A 16086-nucleotide genomic window follows, 5' to 3' on the forward strand; every position below is an offset into this window, starting at 1 on the left:
CAGGTAAAGAGGCAGACAGAAGGAAGAGCCCTGGCCAAGAGGAGTGACAAAAACCTACAATGTACCTACATTTCCACCAGCATGATGATGACGATGGGATTGTGTACTACTAGGTAGACTGACTACCTACCTAGGTAGGTGGGAGAATGGGAAATTCAACAAGGACGCTAGCCAGTGCGCAACGAGGCGACTAGACGTTCACAAGTACGCATGAGTAACAGCGGTAACAGCAGTAACAGCAGCAGCGGCAACACTCGCCGATGAACCAAAAACGCCAAGGTTCAAGATACCTAGACGCAGATTGGCAGTAATTTCTACCGTACCTACCTGAGGACTTGGTAGGCCTAGGTAGGCAGTGGGACCGTGGGTGGTTGGAACTTGCAGAAAAGAGTGGATTTGACGTGACCGGGGGTAGGGTGGAGGAGACAGACAGGACAGGCCAGCGACCAGGATCAGGCCGGTAGGGACACGAGCCGGCCGTGGCAACCCCGGTCAAGCACTTACTTGGCTTGGCTGGTCTCTCTTGTTTCTCTGGTCTCTCCCGCCGCCAATCCGTCGCGGTCACGAATGCCAACGCGGAGAGACGGCGGTGTCAGACTGGAACACAGAGCTGAGGTAGGGGTGAGTGGACCGTCATAGACAATGGCGGTGATGGTGGTAGTTGTAGTGGTCGGTGGATGGGAGCTTGTTCACGGACGAGCCCGACACGACAGATGATGATACGTGTGAAGCTCACACAGCAGGACGCCGTCCAAGGGGAAAAAAAGTGACCCAAGATGTAATAAGAGCGTGTTGTGTATGTGGATGCGTGATGTTGCCCATTCGCTATTGCGTCCACGCCCGCTCGGGAGTAATCAACGGCCAGGCGTCGGAGAATCAGGTCCAGAAATAACTGTGTCGTCGGTCCTGCCTGTCTCGCGAATGCGGACAGACGGCAATGGCTATGTCGACCTGCTGGCCGTCACACCAGGAAGCCGTTGCCTTACTCATATTGCCCGCCCTCATACTGACTACCTAGGACTCGTCTCTTCGACTTGGATCCCCTTGCATTCTCCATTGTCGCCCTACGGACCGGGGGAATCTCCATCAACAGCCTCGAAACAGACGGCGGCAGCGAGCACTGAAAGAAAGAGGGGCGGCAGCAGGGAAGCAAGCAGGCAAGCAAGCAAGCAAAGCACAAAACTCTTGACACGGTATCCCGGCCAATTCGAGAGCCCGCCCGCGTACCCGGCGCATTCGTCCCGAGCTTTGGGCCCGATGCGGCTTAGCACTCGCCAAGCTTGCAGGGTAGTGATGAACATCAAAATCAAACTGCGCGGACGGTCCGACAGAACTGCCTGACCAAGAGCAGCCACGCCGTCTGCTATAAGTGGACGAGCAGGCGCGGCGTCGGCCAGTCCTAAATTGCAGCCTCTCCCTTCGGCTGCCTTTCCCTTTCCGTTTCCCTTCAGCCAGCTGCGGACACTTTGACCAGCTAGATTCCTGCCTGCTGTCGTTGACCTCGTGTGGCGGACGACAATCCATGTCTTGTTCTTCTTAACGCATCGGATTCATCCCCTCGAGGCCGAGTGAGTGAGTGGTGATAATCTTTTTCCTTCCTGTGCCCCGTCACTGCGCGACCAACCTGGCCGTAATGGGCAAGAACACGAACGACCCGCACCGGCGCTACCTTCCGACCCACTACCGCCATCTCTCTCTCTCGTTCCTTCTCCTTCTTTAGCGTCCCTCGTCATGTCCGATGTCGTCACTCTCCACTGCCAAGCGGCAGGAAGCACGGACCAGTGAAATCACTCGCTGTTGCCATTCTCGTCAAGATTCGATGATGGGTGCATCGCATCTGATCTGATCTGGCACAAAAAGCATAAAAACAACACAAGAGGGCAGGCAGGAGCAGAGAGGTTTGGTTGCGCTTGTGCCGTGCCTGTCCCAAATGATGTTTATCCAAGAGGCATGATGCCTGCATTCCGATGCCGTATGTACTCCCTCCAAAGCGAACCGCCGTCTCAGCTGCAAGCACCAGATACCATCTACCTACACGCACACACACACACACACCCACAGCGATCATCTTGACTCAGTGGATTGCCGCCCATCCGTCCAGCCTGCTACTTTTGGAACAAAAACCCGCAATCGCCTCGTCTTTCCTGGCCATTCATAAGTGTTTGCCCCGAGTACAGTACGGATACATGCGTGTGCGCGCTGGTGTAAAATAGGTACACAAACTCGAATGCACCCATGCCATGCAGCGTGCGCGTTTGGGGCTTTGATTGAATACCACCCCCAACCCTCCTTCAATCGGATCTCGATATTGACCGCAGCCCCTTCATCTCGTTGCTTATCCTGTCCACCTATCCCAGCGCAGGGCACGCCTAGGTTTTCCGAGTCGTGATGCCCCCCATCACCACCCACCCACCATTTAAGCGTGCTGTCCCGTTCTTTTCTTGTCCCGTCGCAGGGCGCCCACGCTGTTTCCCCCCTTATTTGCCTCTTGGGCTCCTGGACAACCTCCATTCGTACGGGCATCGCCTGCGGCTGCGTGTGCTGGTTCGAGCTTTGCCTGCGGGTCTTGCACATAGGGAAGACCCTCAATGCGAGAACAGAGCCCGGGACCGCCGGCTGCTTCGGACTACGCGCGCAAACCATCATCAACGAGCCTAAAGTAAACTATATGGTTATAACACCCTACCTTGCCTGGGTCATTGATTAGCGGCCGGGGGGCGTCGTCTCCCGCTCTCTTCCCCCGTCCGCGATAACCCCTTCTCATCTACCAAACCTTTTCTAGTTCCTGGCGGAACTATGTATCCGCAGACCGCTGGCACGCCGAGTCATCTCTCTTCCATTAGCCTCCATTCTGCCTGTTCATTCGGCCATATTCCACGATTCTATGATTCCATGATTTATCACGGTCCTCTGCTCCCTTTCCAAGTCCCACTCCCATTCACGCCTCGACGACACCATAGCATTACGGCTTCCTACCCTAGCCCGCCACTCCCGTCAGAAAGCTCTCTCTCTCTCTCTCCCTCTTTTCTATTTTTGTTTTTTGTTTTTGTGGTTATATCCCTCTCATCGTGACCCAAGACGCCGCATCGGGTTACACCACTCAGCGCGTTCTCTTTCGCCGCAAGGGTATCATTGCCCCTTTAGCCGTTGAAACCATTCGCTCGATTTTCTGAGCTATAGCCAAGAGGAGCGCCTCCTTCCAGGGGGATGGGCGCCAAACTCGCAGCAACCCTTATTGACTTAGTCTTAGTCTTGGCTCTTGGATCGCTTTTTGTGCCTGCAGTTGTCACACTCTGAGTCGGGCGTCTCGGTTGTAATCCTTGCCGTATACGCAAAAGAAAGAGAAGAGAAGAAGAAGAAGAAGAAGAAAGAGAAGAAAGAAAGAAACACGAAATCATAGTCTATTGCGAAAGGAAAGACTGGACGATTGAACTGACAAATTATTCCGCCATGCTGCCAAGATGGCCTACCGGGATCACAGGCGAGTCGAAGAGGTGTCTAACCCGTTTCCAGCACACTCGCGGCCATCATTGCTTGTATCCAACGTTCGCACCCACATGGGGTGGCCTAGGGGCCGGGGGGCAGCGACTCCAATCTCGAAGCCGAATGTCGAGGCACTTCTCAAACCGCTTAGTAGCAGGTCATCTTTCCCGATTTGGGAGCATTTCCGGAGAAATAAAAACTCTCCTCGACAGTATGACGGTGGGGATACGTGCCGCGGTGTTCCTCGTTGCTTCGGCCCCGGACGAGAGAAGATTCCGAAGAAGACGAAGAGCGTCTACAGGAGCTCAAGAGTCATCCGATACAATATGATGCCTCGAGTACCACAGCTACCCCGAGACCCTGATCAAGATGCGCGAGAATCCACCGCGGCACCACGTTCGTCGCGCCGTCTATTGCAGCCCGGCTTTGAGGTTCCTCCATGCCATGCCGGGAGGTGAGGCGGCTTTCGTCCCACCGCTGCCTACTGAGTATATAGACATCAGCTTCATGGGCACGCCAGACAGACACACCAGACGATGCGATGGGGATGACATGCAGTTTGGTTCGTATCGCCAGCCTCGCGTGTGCACCTGGGTTACTCGTACCCGATCCCATCCCACCAGAGAACGCGCAACCTCAGCACCGATTGGGCTTCCTGCCGCAACGCATGCGCGATGCTGCGCCGGATCCAGCTAGTCCCCTCTTGTTCTGAGGGGTCACCAAGCTTACATAGTACTACCGTAAACACTGGCTAAATTTGACCACCTCCACTTTGCAAGCTAACGGCAACGAGTATCGCCGCCGCTGACTACGCTAAACCTTCTTTAGAAGGCGGTCAACCCACCCATCCACCCATCCACCTACCTAACCCTAACCCTTGCCACTAAACTTGCTGCTGACGTTGACTAACCCCTGCATCTGCCACATCTAGATCCTTGTTTCTGCCAGCAGACTATACCCCTCACAGCAGGCCGCGATACTTGTTGCCGTTAGCTTGCAAAGTGGAGGTGGTCAAATTTAGCCAGTGTTTACGGTATTCCTATCTAAGAAGTACAGGGGAGTCGTGCAGGGTATAGGGAGTACCGGTAGAGACAGCGGGAAAGCGAGACAAACCCCACGCTACCTACACTAGCTTCACGGGCTCCGTTCGTGCGTCGTTCACGCCGAGTCGTGCTGCAGTCGCAGCCTGGCTGCATGCTCCTCGCCAACCGGGCGCGGCCGAACCGGCGGTTCGTCCCATGCATGCCAGGTAAACTAGGTATGCAAGGCAGAGTCGCCTTCCCCCCCTCCGCCGGTGAAGAGATGAAGGAAGAAAAGATGGAAGATGGAAATGAAAATGAAAGCGAGCAAGCACGCGACGGGGTGCCTTCGAGAGAAGAGGGGAAAGGAATGAATAAATAAGTAAAGTCAATTGGTCGTCGTGCAGCACCCGATGCGGGGCAACGCAGCAACGAAAGCGGCGTGCAGAGCTCTTTTCAAACTGGCGACGGACAGGAATCAACCTTGTAAAGGCCCGATAACCAGTGAGAACTCCCACGGGGTCTCCTCCGGTAGGGGGGGCGAGGGGGTTGATGGAGGAGGAGGAGGAGGAGGAGGAGGAGGAGGGGCCACAGGGAACGAACAAGGTCGTACCTAGAAACCGTCGTCTACACCATCTTTGCTCTACATATCGGTAGTAGTTTTCAAATCCTTCTTCTTCCTTTTCCTCTTTTGTTTCTTTTTTCCCGCCCCATCTTTCTGTCCCGCCGTTAAGGAACCCCCCTATCCCCGATCTTTTCTGACCCGACACACGCACTAACGTTGCTAAAGGTGCAATGTGGCGATGGGATTGTTCCCCCGGCCGGCACCCTGGGGCGCGCGAGGAGAGAGAGAGAGAAAAAAGTTGTCCCGCCAAGCGAGACGATGATTGGTGACGGTGTTCGGCCCATGGAGGCTCTTGTTGTCGAAAAAAAGGGGGGGAATCAAGATGAAGAAAAACCCAGCGAGCGCGATTGGCGAATAGATGTGAAGAAAGCCGACGTGAGGTCCCCCCCCTTGATGGTGGGTGGTAGTCGGCGGCCTTGCGCAAGGGAGTGTGGTGGTGGTGGTGTGGGTGGTGGTGGTGTGGGTGGTAATGCATGCATGCATGCAAAAGGGATGGGCGATATGGCGTTGGATGGCAGATTGACGGGATACGAGGCGCGAGAGATCACATGAAACCAGCTCCCGGGGCTTACGGCGGTAAGAAGAGTACGAATGCATAGCAGGTCGGCAAGCGGCACCGGGGGTTGGGTGTGTAAGGCGTCCCACGAGACTCGTCGCCTCTCTCTTCTTCGGCGAGGAATCCAGTCATGCGGTGCTTCGCGATACGATCCGGCGCCGCCGCCGGGCAACGGGAAGTTGGCGGGAGGATGGTTAGACGACAGACCAAGGGTGCTAGACACCAGACAATCACCTCGAGGAGGGGGCGCCTAGCGATGCACCAGGTTTACAACAAGGGCGCCCAGAGGCACGCGATGACGAGTTGATCTAGGGGAAACCTTGACAGTTGGCGAGAGGACTGCTGACGTCCTCGATTCTCGCGGGCATGATGGGGTTCCAGCGAGAGAACCGACCGGCAACGGCACCTGTTGTTCGTCTTGAGGTTTGTGTGCGCGTACGGTATTTGTTGACTGATGAAGGGGCGGCATGCGGTGACGGCCTTTAGTCAGCACCGTGAGCCTGGCTGTGTTTGTGTATTGGTACGTACTGATTGGGGGCATAGCATCTACCTGTACGGAGTGCCTACATAGCTATCCTGTCAACTATGTCACCGTCAAGCCGGGTGCACTCTTGCAACGACTGGCAGAGGCAACCTCTTGTTACGAAACAATAACTCTTTCGCTCATGACCTCTGCGGACGTGCGTACACCGCCGGGGGAGAAAGGGTCCGCGACATACTGCACGTTACCTATATAGGTGTGCTCGAGAAGGCGAAAGTGACATGCCATGTATGCCCCCGCGCCGCCGAGGTGCAAGCGACGGACGCCGTTTCCGGCGGGTTTGGAGGGGGAGAAGAGGGGTTCGGTTCCCACGGTGGCGCCATAGAGAGATAGGCAGAGACAGAGAGAGGCTGGAAGGTCTTATTCTGTGCGCTGGTTGCTCAGAGTTTCCTGGACACATGGAGAAGCGGCGGGGGGGGTGGCTCTGTGGGACCGGCTGCATGGCGCTACTTTTGCGGCCCATCGTGTGGCGTGAGAGATATTGGGAACATTCTGCCAAACTGCAGACGGATGTCCTTGGAAAGCACATCTTGGAGAACAGTAACGCAAGTGGCCGGGCGTCAGGTATACCAACGACTTCCAAACCCCCTCGCCGTCCAGTGGATAACGAGGGCGGCCAGGGTGCCCCCCCAGGGTCCCAGCAAACCTACTTCCCCGGTGCTTGTTGGTACGGTCTCTCGCTCGAGTGTGTAGATGTTGCACGCCCCCCCCCAAACCGCATGTTCCTCTTCCCCTCCGTGAGTTTCACGTCCGGTCATCGTGCAACCCCGAATCAAGGCAGGACGTCGCCATGGCGGTCAGACAGGTTCAATACCCCTTGCGAGGGAGAAGGAAAAAGAGGAGACGGACGGGCAGAGGTGGCTGCCGAAAGTGTCATTGTCCTATGGTGGGTGATGCGGCCACACTGCCGTTGTCGCTCCGAGACCGCGTGCCCTGGGCCGATCGCCGTGCTATTCTACGTTCGCTCCCCCCGGCAACTCCCCGGGGGATCCGAGCTAGAGTTCTTGCGGGGGGCCTTATCTGTCACCCTGCACCTTATCGATAGTTCTTCCTCTTTTAACTTCACCTTGGAACTTACTAACCTGGGTACCTAGCTGTGTGCTACAACGCCATATCACACCTTTCGGTGAGGGTGAGCTGAGCCCTTTTTTTTTTTTTTCCTTTTTTTTTTCCTTCTCCCATTTCACCCTTTGAACCTCATCCATCATCGCATGAAGTGCTGGCAGTGGTTATGATTTCGGGGGGGGGGGGACGAAACAAGAGGACGACGCTTTGAGCCTCCCGCGTCCCGACCAGAGGCGAACTTCGAGGCCCGGAACAACGTTGGTGCGGTCTTCAGTGCTGCCGCGCGCACGTGGCGGCCCCAAGTAAAGCCGCGGGGTGCGTTGGAGGCTCTGGGACGCATCGGTCTGACTGAACATCACCCCCTGAATTTCCCATTGAAGCGTTGAAAGAGCGAATAGTTTCCTTCTCTTGGTAGATATCTTTCCGAGTCTTGCATTCCTTATCTGATTATCTACTGGGTCAGCATCGTCGTCTCCTTTCCGCCTTGTGTGTTTTTTGCTTGTTTGTTTCCGTTGCTTCCTCCCCCCCCCGAGGTGCAGCTTCTACGGGGTGGGCTTCCGTGCCGGAGGGACTGCAGGACTCCGTCATCCGCGTCTCACCCGCGCCTTGAGCCTCATCCGTGCATCGCGGACCTCTCGGATCTCGTCCCGCCCGCGCAACTCACTCTTGTGCGACCTCGCTCACTCGTTTACTCACGCCAAAACGAGTGTCTCGCTCATCCACTGCACAACAGCAGCCTGCTCACTCTCGCTATACAGCATAGCCGGCCCCCTCACTCATCCACTCACACGGCGCCAAGATGCGTTTCCACTGCATGCCCCTTCTCTACGTCCTCACCTTCTTCATCCTCATCTCGGGCCTCTTTTCCGTCCTGCTGTCCCTGGCGCCGTGCTTCGTCAAGTCCAAGAACCACTGCTACCGCGGCTATGAGTCCCACTTCTCCTTCGACGTCGACCGCGCCGACCACGCCGAGTGGATGCGCGCCATCCCGGATGACACCAACCTCACCAGCCTGTCCATCCCCGGCACCCACGACACCATGACCTTCGATCTCAGAGACGAGGTCTTCCAGTGCCAGAACCACAACCTCTCGACCCAGCTGCACGCCGGCATGCGCTACCTCGACATCCGTGGCCGCCTCATCAACGACACCATCGGCATCTACCACGGATCCATGCCCACCGGCTACTCCTACACTGACGTCCTCCTCACCGTCTTCTCCTTCCTCGACGAACACCCCAGTGAGACCGTCGTCATGCGCCTCAAGGAGGAGGGCCGGCCTCTCGGCTCCAACACCATGACCTTTGAGGACGCCTTCAACTTCTATCTGCACAACTCCACCGCCACCGCCCCCGGCGCCAAGGCCCACTTCCGCAAGCACAACCCGCACGCGCCCTACCCGACCCTCGGCGCCCTCCGCGGCAAGGTCTTCCTCCTCCAGAACTTCGCCGCCAAGGGGCCCGAGAGCCCCTACGGCGTCATCTGGGAGTCCGCCGACATGGTCCTCGAGGACCTCTGGATCATCCCCAGCATCGACCACCTCTACATGAAGTGGGAGGCCATCGAGAACGCCCTGCGCCGCGCCGCCACCGCAAAGGAGCGCGTCAACCGCGTCCTGTACCTCGCCCACCTCAGCGCCTCCGTCGGCGTGCTCCCCATCGAGGCCGCCGCCGGAAACCTGAACCGCACCGTCGCCGGCATGAACGACCGCACCGGCGACTGGCTTGCCGCCACCACCGACCGCGCCGACAGCGGCAAGACCGGCGTCGTCATCATCGACTTCCCCGGCAAAGAGCTGGTGGACCAGGTGCTCGCGCGGAATCGGATGTTGACGGGCCGGAGCGCCGAGCTGTGAGGTAGACACATGAAGAAAGGGGGAAGGGGGGGGCGCCGAGGTATAGACCGGGAGCGAACCGAGCGTGGTTTTTTTTTTTTTTTCGTCCTTTCTCGTTTAGGGTTCAGAAATACCATCATTGTAATCGTCTTTCTTCGTCACGCGTGGCGTCATTGCACATCACGAATTGTGCATGGCGATATACCCTACCACATACCGCACGGAGTGTGGGCGATTCTTCCTTCTGGAATCCTCGTCATTGGCCCCCGTGCGGCTCACAACAGGTTGGCACGTCGGCGTCGGAGATGTTCAGGAACTTGACCGCATCGGGCAGCTCGGGACAGCTTTCTCCCTGCCGTCCGGCGCCGCCACCATCTCGCACTCACGGATGCGATCAACGGCAACAGGGAAGCTGGGACCCAGCGGGGTGGGGAAAGGCAGCTCCTACATACATTACGTCCTCCACCCGTGCTTACGCGCCGGCGGCTGCACGCCTTGCCTTGCCTTGCCTTGCCTTGCCTTGCGGCCGAAACATGGAGGATGGAGGATGGAGGAGGGTTTGTGTGGGCACTTTTTGGCGCGTTCGTCCGAGATCCCTCCGCCCCCCGAGATGAGGATCTTCGGCGGGTGCGCTAGCGTCGGAAGCCGGATGATCCGCAAAACCCGAAACGGCGCCGGTGCTGCCGCTGGGTTAGCCGCGTGGGTAGGTGCGTGTCTTTCTCGATTTTTCCCTTCGGTCCCATGTTTTTTTGCGCTCTTTTTGTTGTTTACAGGGTCCTGGTTAGCCCCCTTCCTTCAGCGGTCAAGCTATGCCGTCTCTGGATGCTTCGGGCTCCAAAAGAGGGGGGAAATCACCAAGCCCACGAAGCACGGCCTCGAAAAGGGCGAAGATGATGAGGAGGTATACAAAGTGGCTTAGGTCTCGCGGCTGTTTGGGCCGTTGAGGGCAAACGTAGCGAGCTCTTCTAGCTGTTTGGGTTTTGCCCCGACTAGCGTTTGGCAGCCGCCCGTGGCCTCGAGCTTTGGCGCCGCCGCCGCCTGTTCGCGGCCGCTTGCATGCTTAAGGCCCTGATCAGCAACGGCGGCGAAGTTGGATAACAGCCTGTACCTCGAATAAGAGCTACTTATTGATTAGCTAATTGCTGCCAAGTGAAACCTTGGCCCACAAGATGTACTATTGCCATCCTTATGCCTAATTACTTACCTCACTGCCTTCCTTTTGCTGCGTAGGATAAGCTTTATTACTCCTCCTTGTGATACTGTTAATGCTAGCTATACTTTACAAGTTATAAGTAAAGTTATTATTATTATTATTATTATTATTATTGTTATTATTATTATTAAATACTATAATAGATAACTAGTAGTAAGAAGAGGGCTTATTAATTAATAACGATAGTATAGTTGTTGCTACACTTATTGTTAAAGACTTGACTGAAAGCGTAGTGCCACTGCGGTAGCCAAAGAGGCAAAAAAGAGTTAAGCAGGCGTAGCTATAGCTATAGCCAGGTACAAGTAACAAGGGCAGTAAAGTTATACCTTCTTTAGTAAATAAAGGCAATAATATATAACTGTCTATTAGAAGTGTTAGTTAAGCTAAAAAAAGGCTTTATATACTATAGAATACTAACTTAACCTACTACTTTATAACTAAGCTTGTTATACTCTACTAAAGCTAGAAGCTAAATACCCTTAAGGCAGCTATATAAAAGCTAGCCTTTAATAAGCTTACTAGGTAAATAAATTTATACTACTAGTTTTATAGTACTATAATAGGTAAGTAGCTAGGTAATAAGTATAACGTTAAGAGGAAGAGATATAATACTTAGGCAAGTATTACTTATAAATTAGGTAATATATATACTAATAATAGTAAAGTCCTCTGTACTAAAGAGGCTAAAGAAGCCTTTCTTACTAACTACCTATAGTGTAAATAGGTATTTAAAAGAGGGTTAAGGCCACTAGACCTATACTATAAGATATAGAGTACTATATATAGTAAAGGTAATAATATTTAGTCTATAGATAAATTATTACAAGAGGTAGATTCTTTAGGTAAAAAAGAAAGTGCCTATAATAAGGAGGAAGACAGTGTTAATAAAACTATATTATTAAATTAGCCTAGTTAAGTATTACTAGTGTTACTATTAATAGAATATACCTTAAGCCTAATTTAGCGCTAATAGTTACTAGTATCTCTATTTCTACTAGTTTAAAAGTAAGGTAAAGCTCCCTTAGGCACTAAAGCTAGTATATATATAGGCTAATTATTATAGTAATTTAGGTACTATATAATAGTAGTAAAAAATAAAGATATATAAGATAAGCTAATATAGTAAGAGGTTATAATAACCTATGCATAGGCTAACTTAGTAAGGTTTAAGGAGAAGCTAGACCCTATAGTCTACCTTACTATATCTTTAACGTTAGTAATAAAGCTAAAGGGGTCACTTGTACTATAAGTAGTATATTAGAACTCCTTACTAAACAACTAGCTAAAAAAGGCATATATTATCTATATTACTACCTAGTAGACAAAAGGTTAAAAAAGGGTAGTTAAATAAGTTAAAAAAAAGTAGTTAGATAAGTTAAAAAAAGGTAGTTAAATAGGTTAAAAAACAGTAGTTAAATAGGTTAAAAAAGGTAGTTAGATAAGTTAAAAAACAGTAGTTAAATAAGTTAAATAGTTACTAGTTATTAATGTTTTTTTACCTACTATAGTATATAAAAAAAACTATACTTTTTTACCTTCTTATTAGCTACTGTTACTATAACTCCTCTGCTATCTATTAGTAAATAATAACCTTACTTTACCCTTTATATAACTAGTTAGCCTTACTTTTAATTATAATAACATTAATATCCTTAGGTATTTCCTTTTATTAATCCCTTTTTTATAATAATAAATAAGGAAGTTATATAGGCCTATAACTATATATATAATTTTTACTTAGGTTATAATCTTATACTCTAGCGCCTACTTACTAAGGATCTACTACTTTCTTTTTAACTAGCTAAAGACCTACTTAACTATAACGCAAAAGCAACTATAGCGTAAGTTATATAGCTCCTCTGCTGTTTTAGGTAGTTAATTAGAATCTCTCTAGTCTTATAGATAATAATATATTTAACTATAGGGAATTATAATACTACTTTATCTACTAAACCTAGTATTTACAAGGAAATATTAACCCTCTAGGACACTAAATCCTCTGTTAAAGGTATATATAAGTAGGCTTATATTATAGATTAATCCTTTAGCTCTAGTAAGTATATATAAGAAGCTCTTATTAAAGTAGACTACTATAAAGATATTTTATAATATAGTGCCCTTATAACTTTACTATATAAGTTATTTATTATCTAGTAGGTATATAGGTATTAAGGTCTTATTAATAGTGCCTATATAACTAGTAAATTTTTTCCTCTTTTTATTAGTCTCTACTTTAAGTAAGACTTTACCTTTTAATAGCCCTCTTATATATACCTTATAAAAGATAATAAGGTATAGTATAACTTTATTAAATACTACTAAGATAGTTAACTAGCTAACCTTAAAGAAGTAACTAGTAGTCTATTATAATACCTAAATTATAAGGATATAAAGATAAATAAGTACTTTCTACTTAACTATTAACTATTATAATAACTATAGTAGTATATTATTTTATAGCTACTTTATAAGTATATAAAACTACTTTTTACTTATATAAAAGGAGTTATAGAAGTAATAATATAACTTATTAAGTAACTACTAGTAAAATTACTATACCTCTATTATACTACCTTTATTAACTACCTCTTTCTTAACTACTAGCTAGCTATAGCTAGATATAGTTATAATAGTAGTAGTATTAGCTATAGTAACTACTAATAGTTAGGTATAATCTATTATAAAGTGCTACCTAAGGTTTTACTAAGTTAGATAACAGTTAAATATTATTATAGGCACTTTATAAAGACCTTATAATAAAATAGGTAGCAGTAGGGCAGTTATTTAATATTTCCCCTCTTTTAGGCAGCAGAAAAGTTATTCTTATTAAGGTACATGTTAAAATAGCAAGGTTTCTTATGGACAAACTCTGCTAATGAAAAAGGGCCCCTTTTTGGCCTAGCGCTGCATTTATTCAGTTTCTGACTAATATTTCCCCTCACGTTATCCAAGTTGGCGCGTTATCCAACATTCCCGCCGTTGCCGATCAGGGCCTAAGTCTATGCTAAATTCTCCGTCATCTCGATCCTAGACGCAAGCGGCGACCCTTTTTTTTTTTTTTTTTTTTTACGCCGTTTGACGTCGTATAGCGCTTTATTACTTTCACCGCAACCTCACTTAGTAGCACTTGTACTACCGGTACACTGCCTGTACAGCCATCCGCCCCAAAACCCGTGCGCTGTCTGTCGGCTACGAACCGTCGCCATCTGCGCGAGTGGCGGTTTCACCCCCTGGGGTTTCCCTGCCCAAACATGCATTTCGGCCCCGTTTGGGGCCGCAAAGTGGCGAGCAGAGATGGGTATTCGTCCTTTCTCAAGATTACCATGTCGTTCATTGGCATTCCTTCTTTTTGGCGTTCCATCTCACTGTGCAGAAAAAAGCTGGGCTTGAAAGGATCTTCAGGAACAGCTTTCGCTCATCGTAATTGTAATCGGACGATCTTCATCGATGGTACCCCGGTGAACGGGGTCGCACTGTTTCCCACCCCCCTCTGCCACTCCGCGGGACAAAACGACGTGGAACACGCAGGCCGAGCACGAGTAAGTTAATTCGCTTCTGGGAACCTGGGCGGGGTTACGGATCGTCGCCAGTTACGTCTTGCAGACTCACTTGGTGCGTAACCCTTCACATTTTCCCAGCCTTGGCCTTGGATCTGAGATCGAGCCAGTTTACGTGTTTCCTGCGATAGCCGACTGGGGAAGTTCAGCTTGGCTGGGCTTTTACCGAAACCCGCTCATTCCTTAGCCCCGGGTGCTCAGAAGAGAGTCTGTCGCTATGGGAAAGATTCGAGGGGCGGGAATCCCTGATGTGGGTAATAGCAAACGGGGCAAGGTGTAACCAAAGCGTTAGATGCTGACGTCAGGCCTTACGCAATTGTAGAACCTCTCAAGTCCGACTTAAGAAGCGATGAAACAATTAGAGGTTAAGACGCTTGGAGAGAGATTGGGATTTTCGATTGGGTAGATGGTCAAGTGACCCCTTGACTTCGGCGCCGGAGCTTTGGAGACACGACTTGTAATGTAAGACATGCTTCTTCTTCCCTAGGTCATGAGCTCCAATAGGCTGGAGAATAAACATGTCAAGGAGTAGAAAGGGGAGGTGAGTTAGTAGGAACCGGTGATAGATACATGTTGGCTTGGCCGAGGCCTTAGGCGTTACCTTTCCTGAGCCATTTCGCCCGCTGTATGCTCGTCTAACCTGTAGTCACGTCAAGGTTATGAACTAGAAGGCGGAGGTCTTGACGAATGACGATGATGTGTTGAGATGGTTAGCCAATTACTTATATTGACCTTAATATCCATGATATATTCAAAACCCGGTTACCTATGGATACATATTTATCTATCTTTGTACAGGTGTGTGTGTAACTGTTGGTTTTCACTAGTTAATTAATGGGATCCCGTATCTTGTGATATCACGAAGGTTGGGAAAAGGTGGTCAAATTTGTGGTTGTTGATAGTTGACTAGTTAACAAGGTGAAGTAGGCGCACAAGTGTAGTAGCACCCTTGCGTATAGGCAAAGGTAGGGGATTCTGCTAGTAGGCAGTGTGTTATATAACCTACTGCCTCTGGCTATATTACCTATATACTAACACTAGCAACTTTCTTGTGTAGTAAAAGTTACTAGTGCTCCTATTTCTTCTAAAAAGCCTAAAAACGTAATAAAACAAGAAAAGTAAAAGTATTATATTTTTTATAGTTATATACTACTATAAATTTATTTATCTATTTACTTAGTAAAAGTAGGCTTATACTATCTTATTTAAGTGTATTTTCTCTTTAGCTATAGCTATTAAAGGTATATACCTATATTAAATAGATTTAACTACTATTAATCTATATAGTTTATATAGCCTATTTTTTTCTTTAAGTGCTTATTATTCTATATCCTATTGTTTTCTATTATATATATATAACCTATCTCTTTATCTATATCTTTGCCTTATTATAAAAGAGAAGGCTCTTAAGTGCTTAGTTTAGTAAAGACTTTATAAACCTATTAGTAAAGTTATTATTACTATAGATCTATTATACCTTAAAGAGCTTATATTACTTATATAATTATTATAGTACTATAATATTAATTATTAAGCGCTTCTTATAAGTAGTACCTAACTTTACTAGGCACTTATATAGTAAGTATAAGTTAGTGTAAGTAATAGTAAAGATTAATAGGTTACTAAGCTTATTTACTACTATTATAATAGTTATAGAGAGGGTATACACTATATTAACGCCTATAACTATACTATAGACTTTTAATACAAGAACACTTTATATTACTTATTTAGATTTAGTTAATAAGAAATAGAGGATATTACTATAAAAGGTAAACTTATTTTACTAGTTATTAACCTCTTTATTAGTAAAAAGAATAATAAATTATTAGTAACACTAAGAGATAGGTTAATATAGTTAACTATATATATTAGTAGTAATTAATAAATAATAGGGGTAACTATAGTTCTCTATTATACGTAAAGAAAAGAAGGATAATTATTATAGGTTAGTTAGTTAAATAACTAACTTATTGCCTATAAATCCTTAGAGAATCTATAGCTAAATATCTAAGGATTTACTAGTAATAAGTCATTAGGGTTAACCTAATAACTCTAATATTTATCTATAATAGTTAACATTATAACACTAGTAACTTTCTATAGTGCTAAAAATCCCTTATTATTTATATCTAAAAGAATAGCTAAAAAATATAATAAAAACAAGAAGCTAAAAAGTATTTAATACTTTTT

The 16086-nt window shown here is 48.1% G+C and overlaps 4 protein-coding genes across 4 annotated transcripts; all 4 read left to right on the forward strand.

The window, feature by feature from the left end:
• Positions 1 to 3369: 3369 nt before the first annotated feature.
• Positions 3370 to 4293, forward strand: LY79DRAFT_550292 (uncharacterized protein). The gene is made up of 2 exons (XM_060557553.1): positions 3370 to 3964; positions 4040 to 4293. The coding sequence occupies exon 1, from the start codon at positions 3462 to 3464 to the stop codon at positions 3939 to 3941; it is 480 nt and encodes a 159-aa protein (XP_060415480.1). The 5' UTR covers positions 3370 to 3461; the 3' UTR covers positions 3942 to 3964; positions 4040 to 4293.
• Positions 4294 to 4321: 28 nt separating this feature from the next.
• Positions 4322 to 5088, forward strand: LY79DRAFT_550296 (uncharacterized protein). Its single transcript, XM_060557554.1, has one exon. It carries the CDS (start codon positions 4678 to 4680, stop codon positions 4882 to 4884), a length of 207 nt encoding a protein of 68 aa, XP_060415481.1. The 5' UTR covers positions 4322 to 4677; the 3' UTR covers positions 4885 to 5088.
• A 1286-nt stretch (positions 5089 to 6374) lies between these two features.
• LY79DRAFT_163404 (uncharacterized protein) lies at positions 6375 to 7373 on the forward strand. Its single transcript, XM_060551163.1, has one exon. It carries the CDS (start codon positions 6446 to 6448, stop codon positions 7316 to 7318), a length of 873 nt encoding a protein of 290 aa, XP_060415482.1. The 5' UTR covers positions 6375 to 6445; the 3' UTR covers positions 7319 to 7373.
• Positions 7374 to 8103: 730 nt separating this feature from the next.
• LY79DRAFT_578876 (PLC-like phosphodiesterase) lies at positions 8104 to 12474 on the forward strand (the record flags this gene model as incomplete). Its single annotated transcript, XM_060559982.1, has 13 exons — positions 8104 to 9140; positions 9760 to 9830; positions 9897 to 10024; positions 10480 to 10489; positions 10997 to 11060; positions 11123 to 11127; positions 11149 to 11178; positions 11301 to 11346; positions 11487 to 11495; positions 11883 to 11915; position 12177; positions 12372 to 12389; positions 12451 to 12474. The coding sequence occupies 13 exons, from the start codon at positions 8104 to 8106 to the stop codon at positions 12472 to 12474; spliced, it is 1476 nt and encodes a 491-aa protein (XP_060415483.1).
• Between the last annotated feature and the right edge of the window lie 3612 nt (positions 12475 to 16086).

Source organism: Colletotrichum navitas (assembly GCF_030913465.1).
Source record: "Colletotrichum navitas strain CBS 125086 chromosome Unknown LY79scaffold_21, whole genome shotgun sequence".
NCBI classification, from domain to species: Eukaryota; Fungi; Ascomycota; class Sordariomycetes; order Glomerellales; family Glomerellaceae; genus Colletotrichum; species Colletotrichum navitas.